We start from the raw sequence: 18,562 nt of genomic DNA on the forward strand, positions 1-18,562 counted from the left end.
TTCCATCACTTTAAAAAAAATACATTAATTTATTTAATACTCTTTATGCGTAAACCAGAAGCATCTGGGACAGATTCTATTTTAATTCTCAAATATTTGAGTTATATTTACAATGTTTCCATAATTGTGCTTCATGCTGTAGTTCATTCTCTAACGTTACTTGTACCTGCACGTTATAATCCACATTGGTGATCACCGATCAGTTTTTAAAAAACACACAGAATAGAATGAATCAGTTTTAATGACAAATTAAATTATTTAATTAACACGTTATCTTAATTTCATATCATTTTCATTGAATAATGACAATAAAATAAAATGTCAACATTGACAATACAATGTCGACATTTTAAAAACTAAGGAGCTGACTCTGAAATAATACTTTCATTACAGTTACATTTTATGTAGTCATCTTGATTCAGTCATAATTGTATATTTGTGACTTGGAATAAAAACAGTTCATTTAGAAACCACACGTTTTTAAATGACCTGACAAAACATTTCTACAGTATAGGTTTAAACTGACAATTGAATGAACATCACTATGCCCTGTATTCCATTAAACACATTTTGTTCCATGAAGAACGAAGGACGACATTATTATTTTGTCTAGTATACCAACTGTACTGTTAAAAACCTTGTAATTACTTGCTTCCTTTCTGTTCCTTTCATTTTCTTATTCCAAACAATCTGTCGCTTTGTTTATACACCAGCACATAAGGGTGCCATTTGCTGCCTTCAGCCAGTTTGTTTAATAGAGCACATGTCTGCATATACTGTATATGTGTGGATTCTAGGCATAAGTAGGTCAAATACAAGCAACTGAGACTTTATATCCTGATATTTGCATTTTTCTAGCACTATAAATGGCATCAATATGTCCCGTCTGTTTGTGCATTGCAGGATAAAGTCATTGTTCCTTTATTCATGTAATTTAAAATGGTGGAGCACGATGGTAGCAAAGCCAAGGGCATTAGTTTGAATACCTAAAATACCTAAAAATATGAGACTTGAATGCACTGCATGTGTGAAAACAAGCCTTGTTCTCAATGCTCTGTAATATAAGATGCTTTCTGTACCTTATCCGCAGACCCTGAGAGCCGCGGGGAAGACCTACATGATCTTCTTTGTGCTGGTGATCTTTGTCGGTTCGTTCTACCTTGTTAATCTGATCTTGGCTGTGGTAGCCATGGCATACGAGGAGCAGAACCAGGCCACTATGGAAGAGGCGGAGCGAAAGGAGGCGGAGTTTAAGGCCATGCTGGAACAGCTGAGGAAACACCAGGAGGACGTACAGGTCAGGCGGCTGCTTAATACCGATAATCCTGATTCTTCAGTATTTTCATAAACCTGAATGACTTATTTTAGTTGTATATTTGATTGTAGGCTAACGCCATGGCGACGTCGGCGGGTACGGTGTCTGAGGACGTGGTGGAGGATGATGGCGATGAAGGCGGGAACTTGTCTTGCAGCTCATCAGAGATGTCAAAACTCAGCTCCAAGAGTGCCAAAGAACGGCGTAACCGCAAGAAGAAGTGGCGGCAAAAAGAGCAGGAAAAGGAGAAAGGAGACAGTGAGAAGTTTGTCAAATCGGATTCTGATGACGGGAGCAGACGGAGCAGATTCCGTTTCCCGGACAACCGGTTAGGGCGCAGGGGCTCGATAATGAACCAGGTAAAGAAAGAATGAATGACATCTGAAGCATTTATCAGTCATTTTTTTTATATACAGTATATATGCATCAATCTTTTTATTAGTCATTTACCAGTTTTTCTAATTCATGTGGTTTTATTTTCTGGTGCAAAACATTAAATTAACATAAAAAATAAATGTCCAAAACGTACCAAATTTAGTTTTTGTGTTAAAAAAAAGCATTTTTTTAGCTGTGGTTTAAATGGTTGAGCTTATTGAATAATATCATAAGCAATGTTAAAACACTGAAATAAAGAAATTATTGTTTTTTTTTTGCAAGTAAAATACATTTTATATTAGATAATGCTTATTAGACATATCTAATAGATCTTATGCCTCTGATGCTTTATTGGACATCGGTTTGTACCATATATATGGAAAGTCTATATGTCAATAAAAAATACAAGAGGGTTCAACCCCAAAAATTCTCCACCTTCTCTCTCTCTCATTCCTCCAGTCTCTGCTTAGCATCCCAGGCTCTCCGTTCCCTTCGAGGCGTAACAGTAAGAGCAGCATCTTCAGCCGATGTAAGGACGGAGGCTCAGAAAACGAGTTTGCTGATGATGAGCACAGCACAGTAGATGAGATTGACGGTCGGCGCGATTCCTTCCTAAGCCCCCAGCGCCGCAGCAGCTACACCGGTTACTACGGCAAGCGTAACAGCACCGTGGATTGCAATGGAGTGGTGTCTCTCATCGGCCCGGGGCCCGGCGGACGCCTACTGCCTGAGGTGATAATAGATAAGGCAGCTACTGACGAAAGTGTAAGGAAGTCTAAGCGTAGATCAGTCTAGGCATGGGCATTTTCCATATCCTGGTGTCTTTCTCGCTGTTTGGCTCTTTGCGTTGGTGCGATGGTTCATTTGACTTGCTCTAATATTTACTCTTTCGGTTTGGAGGACTGCTGTTAAAGCCTGTGATATGCTGCCCTCCTATTTCAATTTGAATATAGAGAACAAGTCATTGATTATAGATAGAACTGACTTTATTAGCTTTTTGAACTACTAGCATGTAAGAAAAAGTGGGTTTATTCATATATCTTAGTAGTGACTTAGCATGTTACATAGCTTTCCTCTCTTTATTAGAATACATCAAAACAGTTTTTTATGGTTGTCTTTTTGTTACACCATCTTCTAAATTGTCCCTGTCTTCGTTTAATTCTAATTTAAATTTAGATTTGTTTATTGAATACATCTTTTCATTTCATATTGCGTTGTATTTCAGTTTTGTATTCACACCCAATCTTCAGCATCTGGACCCTTTACATTTCTCGGTTTATTTTCGCGTCTTTCTTTTTTGGTGTTTTTCATATTTAGTTTACTTTAATGTCTAAAACTAATAATTATTGTTTTATATTTTAAATGGCCAGAAGTTGCATTATAATTATAATGGTAGCATTATAGATAGCATGGTAGTGTGCCAGCTTTATGAATCATGTAGGGGTTTGGCATAGCTTATCTTTAGCATGAGGATCATGAATTATGGTATTTATGATTTTTCTCTCTTGACTGAATGCACGCTGATGCATGCTCACTGGATCTCCTAAATGTTTGGAGATGCAGGGGCTTCATATGAGAGGAGGAGGGAAACAAAATGGTTGATTTACAGTATAATAAAGTATAACCAGAACTCATAGCCAAACTCTTCTTGGGTTTTAGCATTCAGATATTTAAAAAAACATAACAGCACATAAACTGTATCTTTGTTCAAAACTAAATTCACATTTTCAGTGCAAATTGGTCTTTCTGTTTTAATATATGTTACACATGTCATAGTAAAAACCCATCCATCTCTTCCCTGCCTTCTATCATGTGAGAGTTCGGCATGTTTCTGCCTTTATGCATTCAAAATAAAACCAAATGTGTAAAATCGTACTTTTCTCTTATCCCGCCTTCCTCTAGCTATCCCTACGCTGCAGCTTTTTCTTCCAGCCACCAGTGGCACTGAAACATCACAATAAGTTTGTTAAACCTCATTATTTTCTTCATGACAGCCGACCACTGATGTTGAAATCAAGAAGAAGCTCTCGGGGTCTCTAATGGTTTCCGTGGAGCAGCTCAACGCATCATTCGGTCGCAAAGAGCGAGCAAACAGCGTTATGAGCGCTTTAACCAACACACTGGTTGAGGGTACGTTGACATCTTACCTAAAGATTCTTTTAAAAAAGGGAATCCGTTTCCATGGTTACCATCATTTAATTCTTGATTATGTGTCTTGTAGAACTGGAAGAGTCTCAGAGGAAATGTCCACCGTGCTGGTACAAGTTTGCCAACATCTTCCTTATCTGGGATTGCGGTCCTGTTTGGGGGAAGATTAAAGAGACTGTGAACCTGATTGTGTTTGATCCGTTTGTGGACTTGGCTATCACCATTTGTATCGTGCTTAATACTCTCTTCATGGCCATGGAGCATTACCCAATGACGGGCCAGTTTGAACACGTGCTGTCTGTTGGAAACCTGGTGAGCATATTACACAGATCTCTGGATGAGTGAATCTGTTCATTAACATATGAATCATTTTCTTTCGCCTGACTCCCCCATAGCAAATTTTTGTGGGTTCCTTAGGGAACATTCATGTTGCTGGAAGATTCATATCCATTTTTGTAGGGACAATGCAAAGCTGAGACAGTTTGAGTGTGGCAGTGCACAGCCAGCATAAATGCTTCATGTAGCCTAATCGTCGAGAAGCCTCCAAAATGGTGGCGGATTCAAAGTTTGAAACCAGTTTTCTGCCTGCGTCTGTGTAATTCGTGCTGGATTGTATTTGCTTGCCGTTAGGGCTGGATGATTAAGTGAAAATTCATGATATACAGCCACGGAAATAAAAACCGAAGACCATTCCAAATTTTCATTTAATCAGCATTTCTTGATGTATTGTGGCCATTCTAGTCCAGTGTCTGACACTTTTGTGAATGTAGTCCGGTCTGTTACTGTGGGGACATTTCTACACCTCTAAACATGACACGGCACAAAGGAAATGTCCATGACACGTGACACGGCACAAACGAAATGCATCTAAATGGGCTCTTGGGTTGGCGTTGACCAAAGAAAGTAGCCAAAGTTCCGCGAGACTAATAAATGGTAGATTCAGAGAAATTGAACGTTTTGAAATGATCTCTTGATTTTTTCTCGCGTTTGCAAGGTGGTTGCTGTTAAATAAAAAATAAAAAACACTAGTTGCTATATTAGTGAATACACTCTATATGATAATAATTGAAGATAATTATTTATGCTCATTCAGAAAGGTGGCAAACATGCCCTGTTTTTTGTCAAATGTTTACATTATTTTGCCTACCTCCGGATTAGTCTATTTGGCAACAATGGCTAATCAAAATGATGCTTTCTCAGGAAAAAAAAGAGCAAATACACAAAAATCAAGAAAATATTATTTACATTATGCAATTGGTTTTTTGATTTAAGAATAGATTATCTTCTTAACCTTTTAAATGTTCAACTAGTTCCTTATTCCTAATACTGTAGTACATTTAAATATTTACTGTAGTAAATAGTGTTTTTAACCTTACCATAATCTTCAATTCTGCAATTCAACATCGATTTGTTTAGCAATTCATTAGGATTAATACAACAGAAGACCATGGTATCCATCAACATTAAAGTAAATGTTAACTAACGGTAATGTTTAGTGTGCTGACAAAATGTTTATTAGCTCTCCTACTTGTAAGTCGCTTTAGGAAAAAGCGTCTGCCGAATGAATAAATGTTAAGTTTGTAATTACTATAACATACTACATTAAACTGTTGACTGAATCATGACTGAAATGTGAATTTAACATGATTAAATACTGTAGTTCACTACTGTAGTAAATACTAAAGTGTACTAAAGTATTTTATCATGTGGGCTTTTGATTATTTTCGTCATAAATCCAGGTTGTCAGTGCGGGGCTGTACACAAGCCGTAAATCATGTTTTTCCAAGTCACATATATCCTGAAGTGAATCATGTGTAGCACGTCAGTGACCTCTCTGAATGAAAGTTCAGTTCTGCTGATGCGGTGGTATAATAATACATTTTTTATTATTATGTATTCAAATGGCTTAAGTACACCTGCGAAAGCTCGGTTGTCATGGTAGCAGGGACGTACTGAGTAATGGGATGGAGCCAGGCCGTGGCTGTGCAGGCGGCAACATGACTCATATTCTCTGGCTGTGCAGACACGTTGCAGGCCTCCTGAAGTCAAGGCCACCTTGAGCACCCCCTTGTATCCACCTGCAGCGTGATTTAAGACATCCCTCAGCTGTGTCAGAGCGAAATAATCGGTTTGAAATGTTGTCATCTAGTACTGTGGTGATTTGTCAGTTATCGCAAATACCTCTAAACCAGGATTGTGTGCAGATATGTTGTAATGTCAGCACTATGTTAAAGGGATAGTTTAGCCAAAAATGAAAATGCCATCAAGAACGAAGGTTTCAAATGACAAGAGAGCGAGTAAATGATGAGAGAATTTTCTTTTTGGGGGAACTGTCCCTTTTACGGAAAGAATCGCTCCAAAAAGGCACAAACTGATCCAACAAAACCAAACAACTGTTGGGATTTTGAGAGATGGTCTGACATTTGCCTAACTTCTACATATCTTTGCCAGGTGTTTACTGGTATCTTCACTGCCGAAATGTTTGCCAAACTGGTTGCAATGGACCCTTACTACTACTTCCAGGAAGGATGGAACATCTTCGATGGCTTCATTGTGAGCTTGAGCTTGATGGAGTTGGGCTTGGCGAACGTGGAAGGCCTTTCTGTGCTGAGATCATTCAGATTGGTAAGCATTTCTGTTCGGGATGCAGTTTGAGATTTGTATGATAATACAAAAGTCTTGATTTCTGACTGGAAGATTCTAACTGGACTGTTTTTCTCCTGACGTGTAACAGCTGAGAGTGTTTAAGCTGGCAAAGTCATGGCCCACCCTCAACATGTTGATAAAGATCATTGGTAACTCAGTGGGAGCTTTGGGAAACCTGACTTTGGTGTTGGCCATCATCGTCTTCATCTTTGCCGTGGTGGGCATGCAGCTGTTCGGGAAGAGCTACAAGGACTGCGTGTGTAAGATCGACAGGGATTGTGTGCTTCCTCGCTGGCACATGAACGACTTCTTCCACTCTTTCCTGATCGTGTTCCGGGTGCTGTGTGGAGAGTGGATCGAGACCATGTGGGACTGTATGGAGGTGGCTGGACAGGGCATGTGTCTCATCGTCTTCATGATGGTCATGGTTATAGGGAACTTGGTGGTAAGTTACAGCTAGTAGGATACACTGTGTACGTGAACATTGTGTATATATATTGTGAATATTAAACTGGTTTTCTATCTTGCTGATCAGGTCCTGAATCTGTTTCTTGCTTTGCTGCTGAGCTCATTCAGCGCAGATAACCTCGCGGCCTCTGACGACGACGGTGAGATGAACAACCTGCAGATCTCGGTCATCCGCATTAAGAAGGGAATCGCTTGGATGAAGATCAAAGTTCGAGAAGTGATGAACATCATCCTCAGGAGGAAGGTCACAGATGAGGCCAAGCCGCTGGATGACATGTACGACCGGAAACTCAACTGCATCGCCAATCACACGGGTGTAGACATCGGCCGTGACCTGGACTATCAGAAAAACGGCAACGGCACCACTAGCGGCATCGGCAGTAGCTTGGGCAAGTACCTGATCGATGACGACCACATGTCCTTCATCCACAACCCCAACCTGACTGTGTGCGTACCCATCGCCGTGGGCGAGTCGGACTTTGAAAATCTCAACACGGAGGATTTTAGCAGCGAGTCTGAAGCAGAAGGCAGCAAAGAAGTAAATATGCCATGCAGGCGATGTTATGATGCATGCATCTGTGTAGGACCAGAGCTTTTGGGCTTTGACCTAGTTGCTGGGTGAAACGTAATGCCCTGTGGTTATCGATTCGGCCTCAGCAATAAATGTTCATCGATTCTAAACAAATGAATTTGCTATTTTTTCTGCATGATATTGATACATGTGCTGTAGGGTGTTGTATACTGTTTCACAGTGGTGTTCACATGTATGCAGGCCTTAAAGAACACTGGTCTGTGAAATGCGAACACTGATACTTGTTGTTACACTTTTTTGACTTCTCTATCTTTGATAAGTTGGATGAAATCAGCTCATCAGAGGGCAGCACCATTGATATTAAACCAGAGGTGGAGGAAGCAGTCGTGGTGGAAGCAGTGGAGGAATATCTTGACCCTGAAGCTTGCTGGACTGATGGTGAGACGACAAAACGGCCTTAGTTCTGATTAAGTTGAATTCTCTCTTTAGAACCTTTTTGTTTTGTTCATTAATTGAAAACACACAAAAAAATATTTTGAGCACAATAAGTAGGCATAATCTTGTTTAGTTTTGCCTATTCGGGGAAATTAAAATTAGAATTTTTAAAATAAGAAACGCTAGTCGAACGCATGCACATATGTAGGATCAATCTGTAAAATATTTGGATATTATATTGTCACAATTTAAGTCTATTGGCCAAGAATGTAAAACTTTTATAGCAATACATTCCTAACTAGACAAAGCCTAATAATTGTTCATAGCTAATGCTAATACTGATACCAATACTATTAAAGATAACTTAGTTTAAACGTTTTTAGTAAGTACTGTAGAGTAATGAATTAAATAAACTTTGTGGGCAGATAATGTTAGAATAAAAAATAATACTTAAATCCATTATCAACATGTCCAAATATCATACGATCTGTATTTGCATACATATTTTTTAATCTTACGGTAACCTAATGTTACAATATTAACATTGTTGAACATTGCGTTGCAAGAATATTTTTAAGCGAGTAAGTCAGAAATTAATTTTGATGTGTTCTGTTCTTCAGGTTGTGTGGCCCGCTATAAGTGTTGTGATGTGCCTATCACGGAAGGCTGGGGGAAGTACTGGTGGTTCCTCAGGAAAACCTGCTATCTTATTGTGGAACACAACTGGTTTGAGACCATCATCATCTTTATGATCCTTCTCAGCAGTGGAGCATTGGTGAGAATGTGTACACACAAACATAGACCCGTCTTATTAGATATTTGCATGAATGCACGATGACTATGGTGATGTAACGTATGTAAATAGGTTAACAAATTAATGTACGGTTGTGTATATATTTATTTACTACAGCGCTATATTATATTTATTAAGTACTTATTTTTTGTGATTCACTGTAAAATAACTCAATGCTCATACCATATTTTCATGAGGTTTATTTGTTAAAGCTATTTTCACTTGGGAGAAGGTAGCAATAACTTTCAGTTGAAGTCTTTATAACGTGAAGGTGCAGTTTAAGCTGAAATCATAGCATGAAGGGACCTGAAGCCAGAACTGCATTGCTGGGTGATTAATAGACTATACCATTCATCCAAACGGGGATCTATTTCTGGCACTGGAAATGTTCCCCGCTTTGACACTGCTAATGTTGCCAAAAAATGGAATGTAATAGAATCAGGGACCTTGTCTTATGCTATTGCTTTTTGAAAGCTGACTCTGCTCATGTCTTAACCGAGTTATTGCACAAAGACTTTACCTTCTGTTCGGTTGCTTACAAGCAAACCATGTTTTTCTTCTTTTTGACTTATTTAGAATGAGGCAAAAGAATTGAATCCTTAAATCCACCATCATTCAAAGACATAGAACCACTTTGAAATTTAGGAGAAGGTTGACAACAAATTATTGGCGCCCACTAATTCCCACATCATTTATTTGCACGAGCTGCATTGTTCTAGCACCAAACGCACTGAAGGAATTATGCAAATCAGGTCAAAAATCTGGTGGTTTTATGAATAAAATACAATCTATATGAGGTTAATTTACATGTAAGCAAGCGATGGTAGTTTAAACCAGTGGTTTACAAAATGGGGGCCCCAAAGACGATCCAGGGGGACCACAGATTTTGTGGCATTTTATGAAATATAGAAATTCATCATATATTTAGCTGTATGCATTTCATACATCAGAGACCACCTTCCACAAACATTGATTTCCAGCATTGTATAACAAAATGTGTTTTTAGTTGAATTAAGTTTAAGATTATTCGTCTTTATTTGGGGGGGCACAAAGCGAAAGCACTTCACTCAAAGGGGTCCTTATAATGAAAACGTTTGAGAACCACTGTTTTAAACACATACTGTCTACCGCAGGCCTTTGAGGACGTGTACATTGAACAGAGGAAAACCATCCGGATCATCCTGGAGTATGCTGACCTTGTCTTCACCTACATTTTCATTCTGGAGATGTTGCTGAAATGGGTGGCCTATGGTTTTCAAAAGTACTTCACCAATGCTTGGTGCTGGCTGGACTTCTTCATTGTTGACGTAAGTGTACCTCTTCAATCCTTATGTTCGTTGTCAGGCCTGCACATACAAGTTTTGTTTATGGGGTCCATCCTGCCAAAAACATACTAGGTGATATGGATCACATATGTGGTTCTTGCTCTTTGCGTCACTAATTAGATATAATTTATACAAGGAAAAAAATGTATGTTTAAAATACTGTACAGTCCTAACAACATACTTAAATATTTTTGTAAATTGATTAAAAAATGATGTTTAAGGCTTTGAAAATCATATTGGGATAGAAAAACTATGTAACTGTTAATTTTAGGAGGAATGTCAACCGATTTGCATTTCAGACATCAAAACCAGTATTAAACATGTAGACAATAATGTTCGCCAGTCACAGCAAGGTAATAAGACGGTTTAAAAATAGTTGGAAACAGTTTGTTTGAACTGTCAGTCTTACAGGAAAATGATGTAGCATGGGAGATGAGAAGACAAGTATCTGCCCGCTGTCCTGTTTCCAAGCAGATATATGTGATCTATGTGATAGTCAAGGGCAAACATGATAATGGACAGGATGGTTTTCTTTTATAAACAAGATGTGAATGTGTCAGGCAGGACTCTGTGATTTTCTTTATATAAAGATGTTGTGTTGTGGTATGCAGGGGTGAAGAGAAAAACTGCGTGCCTCAAACATAACTGCTTATGTAATATATTCTTTGTCTCTAAATCGTGTTATTTCTTAAGATTACATCATTTCTTTAAAAACTATCACCCATACATAGCCGTGCAAAAATGATATATTTCTGTGTGACCCTGAGCTGCTTGAATATTCAATATAAAGAAGGATATACTGGTTATAAAGATTTCTGTCACATGAAAAATACATTAAGTGTTCCTCCCATTCTATTTAGTTATTAGTCATTTCTTGTACTATATGCAAGTTAATTGGAGATGTTATTAATCCAATATTTCATTATTCCTATATATAATTATCCTATATGGTTGAAATGGAAATGACTTGTCAAAATCAGTATATCAATAACAAAGATTATTGATATGATATTCAAGCACGTCTCAGTCCTTAATGAACCTTGTTTTGAATACTTGTACATATTTATAAGATGTTTTATGCTGTGTCAACAATAAGATGTTGGATGAAGCCTCTGAAAACTTTTATTTTACCCTTATTGTGGGAGGCACCAAGTGTAATTTGCATTTTGTAGTCTCTTATTATTTACAATCTTTAAATCATACAGATTGTCTGTTTATTCCATTAACCCAAATTTTTATCACCATACAAATGTATTTTGTACAACAAATAACTGAAGCTATAGATTTAAATTCTAATATTTGGTGAAATCTAAATCTTTAAATGGCTAAAATGCTCACACTTGGACTCCAAACTAAAGGATTCAGAGGCTGTGTGGATGTGCTTCTCTCATGATACATGTGGGACATTTTACAAGTGGAGTGATCATGTCAAGAAGCAAATTGCCTGTTCTGTTGTTCTGACCTTATTCCTGAACTAACAACCTTTCAGCAGAATTTGTACATGCAATATCAAGCTGTTTAATGATCTGCTGTGACAAACTATTAGTCACATACACAGTCCCAACACCTTATGTGATGTCTTCTGATGGTAACAAAAAGAGACTATTTAGCCAAATTATTTATCCTTTAATTTGTCAAACTTACAGCACATACATTTTTTCTATTTTGCAATTTTGTAAGGTAATAAGACATAAACTGAAATCATAAATATTAAAGGGACAGTTCACCCAAAGATTCTGTCATCAGTTACTCAAATCTGTTTATATTTATTTGTTCTGATGAACACAGAGAAAGACATTTGGAATTGCTTCTCTGCATCCTTTAAAATATCTTCTTTTGTGTTCAACAGAACAAAGAAGTTTTTACTACTATGGTAGTCAATGGTGGCCAAAACCAGCATTCTTTCAAATATCTTTCTCTGTAATTGAAAGACAGAAATTCAATATTGGGTGAACTGTTCCTTTAATGCATAATCTATTTATACGCCTAGTAGATTTATGTACCATAGCCTGATCTCTACATCATAGCTAATGATTTGTTTCGTTCAACTCTCAAAGTGTGAATTTCTTTCTATTTTCTAAACCGCAATAGAATGCCAGATTTAGTCAGATATCTCCAATATAAAAATTCTGAGTAATAAAATAGCAGTAGTTCACATATTCTGTTGAATGGAGCAAAGTTAAATTTTTTAAGTTTGCTTGGACTACAGTCGTACTGTATCCACCCTATGTTCGTCCCCCCTCCTCCTGACGGGACCTACGTGACTGTGGGTGAATTCCTTTTGAAAGTGAGCATCATCGTGCCCTACTCACTCTGCAGGGTAGAGCATTTAAAGGCATCTATACTATCAATACTGTCATATTCAGTCATTTGTAAGACTTTACTTCATTCTAAATAAAGTAGTAGCTTAATTCAAGCCTATAGCTTTTATGTGTTCTCTAGCTAATAATAAATGATGCACACAGGTGTCTTTAATTTTTAATACTTGACTACCGTCTCTTCATGTGCCATCTCATAAAACCAAACATCCATGTAAATATGTTATATTTGGGCCCTGGAATACTCCAAGATTTGATTTATATAGGACCTGAAATGAATTGCGATGATATATCGCCCCTGGTCGTGTGATCATAAATGTCAAAACAATGTCCTTGAAGCGCCCTTGGTTGAGGGAATCTTTTGCTCACTTTCATCTGGAATGACCCTGTGAACAGCCTGCCCTCATCACAGCGCCTTTCAATGGCGCAGAACTGCCATTTGGAGTTCACCTTCTTCCTGGGGTGTTGGACAAACACTTGTGGTAGAACTACTTGTCCCGGGATGGAATGGTTCAATCCTCCCTCCCCCACTCAAACCTGCTCTTCCCTCCCTTGAGGTAGTGCTGAGATGTGTAGATGTTGAGGACATACAGCGGTCGGTGAGTGGTCCTCCTGGTATCTGCTATGTTGATCTAGTCTGCCCTCTGTACCTCCACTGTTCTTTGCTTGTGTGGGTGTGATGCACTTAATGGCTTATTCATGGGGCCTGCATCATATCCAGCATGTGTGTGTTTGTGTATATTTATGTACTGTATTTGTGCCATTGTTCCCTATAGTCTGTCTCACCGTATATATCTGTTCCATAACCCACACAGCTTATTATTTGACTACTTTTTGCATCACATTTTGCTATACTGTATTATACGATCTTTTTTGAGGCAAAAGCATTGATCACTTATTAATCATTCTGAATGGTCATCTTTGGTTGTGTTTTGAATCTGTTCGATTTCAGTTGACTATTTTATTTTTTATTTTATTTCCTTCATTTGGTCACAGCCACACATCTCATTGACCTTGCCTTGCAGAGCGTGAGTGCTGACAGATGAAGAAACTGAGGGGCCATCTCAGCCGGTTCAGGGGGCCCCGGGGCCTCCATAAAGGGGCTTGTGGGTTCCGACTGAGGCTAAAGGTGACAATTACCCCCAAAGATCACATGATCTGTAGATGAAGGAGAAAGCTTTATTGCACAATATTCTCGAAGGGAAATGTTGTGATTATGTGAAACCAATTTAATTGATGTCAGTTGTTCACCAAAAATGAAAATTTAATCATGAACTCACCCATGGTGTTCCATACAAGTATGCCTTTTTTTTTGAGGAGTACAGAAGACATTTAAAAAGATGTACTGGTCATTTGTTGACACTATACACATAGTCCACATGACCGCACTATGGGCAAAAATGGCTGGTACATTCTTTAAAAAAATATTTTAGTGTGTTTGATAGAAGAAAATAGTCATACAGGTTTGGAACAACATGACGGCGAGTAAATAATGACAGAATTTTTATTTGTGGGTAAGCAGACATCTCTCTCCAGAAATTGTTGATATGTACTGATGCCCTTAAAGGTCATAAAACTGCCACTGATTCTTAGCATGTGTTTTCCAAAATGTGAACATTTTCTAAAGTAAAAGAGCATGATGTCCTAGTCTGTCCTGCCCGCATTTTCATTCAAAATAAAGCTTTCACCTTTAATAGAATCCCCTCTGTGAGTTGGATAGCTTTCAGTGTTGTGGACTTTTGCTGTGGTTTTATCAAGTCTTCGTCAGTGGCTGGTTGAAGGTGTGAAGGTCTGTTTAGAAGGGGACTCAAGCCCGGTCTCTCCGTCCGTTGACCTTCGATCCTTGAAATAATAAATATCAGCTTTGAAAGTCATTCTCAGTGGACCCTGAGGTTTCTACAAAATCTCTTTTTCATCTACAGCTTTGAGGCACATTGTAAAATCAATAAGGTACTTTAGATGGAGTGCCATGTTGACCGGTGCGACCTCTTTGCACGCGCAGTTGCGTTTATTTTAGCTCCATGCTTCTTGCTAGTATGAAGGTCGTTTCGCTTTACCACAATGTTTTCAGTGGCATTTAGAGATTGACCGGGGCTTGAATTCCCTCAGAGTGATTTTTGTCCAATGTCCATTACTATCTGCGATCCCCCAATCCCTCCTTCTGCCGTCTATGTAATACTTGAAAGTGATTTGCAATTTGGCATACGTGTCATGTTTACCTTTATTCTTTCTCGCAGGTCCCATTAGTTTGTTTGTCTTAACTTATATGGGATTTAATGCCTCAGCCAAGAACGTCAAGGAGAGATATTGTTAGAAGGGCAAGGGTAAGGTTCTTGCAGTATGTTGGGGTTTTTGATGCATCTGCAGGGGTCACCTCTGTCTTCTAAGACCCCCACGTCCCCAAGGTCCCCTAGCGCTCTACATCACCCATGTGTTTTGTCTGTTGTTCTGTCTCTTTCAACCGCAACGTTTCTCCACAGGTGTAAGGAAGCCACATTCCAAAACTAACAGAGAGCGAAATCCTGGGTTTATCCTCCCCTATCTGTACCTGTAACCAATACTAAACATGAGTCTTTCTCTCCTTCTTGGGGATATATACATGTATAAATGCAGTGTTATATATGTATATACCCATCCGAACTGTTGTGTGTGTGTGTAAACCAACGTTCCAGGAGCTCTGAAGAGGCCTTCTCTTCCTTCAAGAGCTTTCTCCCGTCTAACAGTATGGATCCTGTTTTGCTTCTCTGTTTCTGTGTAGGTGTCTATAGTCAGCCTTATAGCTAATGCGCTGGGCTACTCCGATCTAGGGCCCATTAAATCACTCAGGACACTAAGGGCCCTGAGACCCCTCAGAGCATTGTCACGTTTTGAAGGGATGAGGGTAAGATACAAAGCTATAGAGCTGATCTCTCTGCATGCCCATTCAGCAGTTACAGCATGCTAGAACTGATCGAACCAAAAAAGACCAGCAAGGACTACCAAACCCCTACCGGGGGAATTTTTATTTCAAAGACAGCCACCAATGAAAAGGCGTTCCTCACCCTTTTCATGCACACCTCCTCTGCACTTGTGTTTTATGATTCAGTCATGACGCAGCTGAGATAACTGTGAAAATATGACACGATATGCATCGCAGGTCTTCCCTGATTTAACAAAAATCGGGCGTAGAGCACGATTGACTATTGGTTAACGTAACTGTCTTGCTGAAAGGCAAATGTATCAAAGCTGCCTCATTGCAAACGATGATATTACAAATTGGCCTTTTAGAAAAATAGCACGAAAAATGATCAAACGCAACGCCATTCAATTTCCTTCTCATTTCACAAAGCATTTGATCTGCGATTGGCTGTCCATTTGGCCTGATTCTTAACTTCTGCTTTTGATGGAGAGCATCGCCCCCTTCCTTCCCTTTTCCCTCTACACTGACCCTGTCTCTCAGAGAACAACCAGCAGCGCTTACACTTTACTACATCAGTCACACAACATACTAGATACGATCTCATACCCCAGTATGCGTTTTAGAAAATGGACACTTTGCTAAGCTCCTCCCAACTTTAAACGATGCTGTTGCTTGCTTGGACAAGCTTTACCAAACACTTGAATAGGAGATTTGTAAGAGCAGTTTGATTTGAGGTCAAATACGGTTAATGAAGTGGTAAAAATAAACTGGGACAGAAATGTTCCTTATGTTTCTAAAGCATACGCTGTATGTGAGTGTGAAACAGGGAATAGTAGCTCAAGAGTTTTAATGACCGGGACACTTTATCAAGGTTAAAAGATCTAATATTTGGTGAAGGAAAGAAGTTTCTACGCTCTCTTTTCTTACTTTCTCAGTGTCCAGCATTTCCTTAAAAAACACGAAGGAGTTTTACGACATACATAGCCGGTTTCAGAGATAAGGCTTAAGACTAGTCCCAAACTAAAATGAAAGTTTGAGCTGTTTTAACTGAATATGTGACCCTGGATCACAAAACCAGTCTTAAGGAGCACGGGAACAATTTTAGTAAAAGACAAAACTACATTGTATGGGTCAAAATGATTGATTTTTCTTTTATGCCAAAAATCATTAAGATATTAAGTAAAGATTATGTTCCATGAAGATATTTTGTAAATTTCCTATCCTAAATATATAAAAACTTTATTTTTGTGAATGGATGGCCTGCCACAGTACCCCTTATTAACAACTTCAACTTCAATTTTCTCAATATTTTGATATATTTGCACTCTCAGATTCCAGGGTTTTAAACGGCTCTATCTCAGCCATATATTGACCTATCCTAACAAACCATACATTAAAAATCTCAATTTCGGAAAATTGACCCTTTAGACTGGTTTTGTCACTTATAAATTGTCTTGCCAATTCTTTTAATATATAGATCCACACCAGTAATGTTTCTATCTAAGGCATTTGATTAAAAGCAACTTAAATATCCTAATTTAACAAAGACATAGCTAAGCAACGTTTTGTCTGTGAAACCGGGCCTTAAGATAATAGCTATAACAGTTGATGAGATGCAATTGGTCAGTAACATTTTAAGGCGGAGCTTAGCAAAGAGTAAATGCATGTGCTGTTTTAACATTAAAGGTTATTTCCCTCAAAATAAACATGCTTTCATTATTTAATCATGCTCCTGTCATTCTAAACCTGAATAAGAAGAAACTTCTTCTGCTGAACACAAAAGAAGATTGTTTGAAGAATGTTGGTTACCAAACAACATTGGTCCCCATTGACTTTGATTGTATGGACAACATTTCTCCAAATATCGTCTTTTTTGTTTTTCATTGATATAGTCACATACAGGTTTTGAATGGCATGAATGTTATAAAGTAAAAAAGCAGAAACAAGTAAGCAAACACATATCTCATTTACAGTTCTGTTAGCTGGAACATCGCCAGTCTGTTAAGTAATTGTAGTTATGGTCATCTATAGTCATCTCGCTAATAAATTCAGACAAAGATAAACCGTAATTTCCCCCATGGTTGTAAACAGTGGCATCTGGTTGTTGTCATCTTCAGTCTCTCTTACCTGTGGACTGGTTTCCCTGAGCTTCTCTTCCCTCCCTACACCTCCTCTCGTGCCCCTCATCAACAGCACTATGCAGCCCCCTCCTATCTCCCTCCCTTCATTTCCCATCGTCCCCTTCAGCCCATCTGGTCCAAGTGTTGAGGAGCCAACCCTGCTGGAGGCTCACCTCACCTCTCTTTGCTTGTCTAGGATTCGCACACGGGACTGTAAAACTAAAACCTCACACGCACACGATTGTGAGTGTGAGAGGGAGATATTTGCTAAGCTTCTGTATCTCTCGCTGTTTCCCAGCCGGTCTTTTAGCAATGTGGAGATGATGTGTGTTTTGAAATGGAGATTTTGATTAGTCAGCGGTTTCGAGCGTGTCAACACAGAAGCTTAGGAAATATGTACAACAGTCTTCTGATGCTAGGCATTTCTATATGCACCATGGGAAAATATAGCAATAAGTGAGAGGTTTGTGCTACAGGAGATTTCACTATTAAACAGCGTGAAAGATATTCTGTGACCTCACACTGCTGCTATGACTCAAGGTTTGCCTGGGTTCAAGTCAGAAGACCCAAAAATGACAGCCAATTAAAATAGTTGATTCTTATGCTTTGGAGACCTGCAGCACAGCAGATTTTGTTTTGTCCCGTCTTGTTAACAAAGAGTGTCCGTGCCCAAAATCACCCCCTGTACCCCCTGCCATTCACTAATTTTAACTTTACGTCACGAATATAGTCATTCTGAAGAAGTAAATGATAGGAACTGAATTAAATGTACCTAAATTGCTCCTGGTGCCAAAACTCAGCAATTCATTCAGTGCACCATGGGATTGAATGAGTGCACTTGATAATATCCATTATGGTTTCAGACAACACAAAAAATAGCGGTACGCATAAACAATGGACTGTAAGGTTATAGGGGGGCCATTTTGGAACCTGCCAGTATGTCCGATAAAGGAGACATACAAGACATGTAGTGCTGTGGGTCGCCAGGATCTCCACCAAGTTATGCAAAACGATATATGTTTGCACTTAATTTTTTATAGTATTTTATATTTTTAGCCTAATACACTTTAGAACTTATTCTCAAGCTTGCATTGTCATTTTTGGGTGAATCGAAACTGTGTTTTCATAGATTTGAATGGAATGTACCTTTAATTGGATTCATGAGGGTGTGTGAAATCATTTTATGTA

At 38.6% G+C, this 18,562-nt stretch overlaps 1 protein-coding gene across 6 annotated transcripts in view; it reads left to right on the forward strand.

Annotated features, from left to right (window-relative positions):
• The window catches only part of scn8aa (sodium channel, voltage gated, type VIII, alpha subunit a), a 46,132-nt gene that overhangs the window by 18,714 nt on the left and 8,856 nt on the right, over positions 1 to 18,562 (forward strand). For 4 of the 6 annotated variants that reach the window (XM_056733368.1, XM_056733367.1, XM_056733370.1 and 1 more), the window contains 12 exons: positions 1,091 to 1,297; positions 1,387 to 1,674; positions 2,150 to 2,455; positions 3,685 to 3,820; positions 3,912 to 4,150; positions 6,290 to 6,463; positions 6,573 to 6,929; positions 7,020 to 7,490; positions 7,805 to 7,922; positions 8,540 to 8,694; positions 9,846 to 10,019; positions 15,114 to 15,236. In XM_056733368.1, the coding sequence (XP_056589346.1) occupies positions 1,091 to 1,297; positions 1,387 to 1,674; positions 2,150 to 2,455; positions 3,685 to 3,820; positions 3,912 to 4,150; positions 6,290 to 6,463; positions 6,573 to 6,929; positions 7,020 to 7,490; positions 7,805 to 7,922; positions 8,540 to 8,694; positions 9,846 to 10,019; positions 15,114 to 15,236 (2,748 nt within the window). The remainder of the gene's footprint in view (positions 1 to 1,090; positions 1,298 to 1,386; positions 1,675 to 2,149; positions 2,456 to 3,684; positions 3,821 to 3,911; positions 4,151 to 6,289; positions 6,464 to 6,572; positions 6,930 to 7,019; positions 7,491 to 7,804; positions 7,923 to 8,539; positions 8,695 to 9,845; positions 10,020 to 15,113; positions 15,237 to 18,562) is intronic. The other 2 variants (XM_056733373.1, XM_056733372.1) reach the window with 1 other exon arrangement.

Source organism: Triplophysa dalaica, chromosome 20, assembly GCF_015846415.1.
Source record: "Triplophysa dalaica isolate WHDGS20190420 chromosome 20, ASM1584641v1, whole genome shotgun sequence".
NCBI lineage: Eukaryota > Metazoa > Chordata > Actinopteri > Cypriniformes > Nemacheilidae > Triplophysa > Triplophysa dalaica.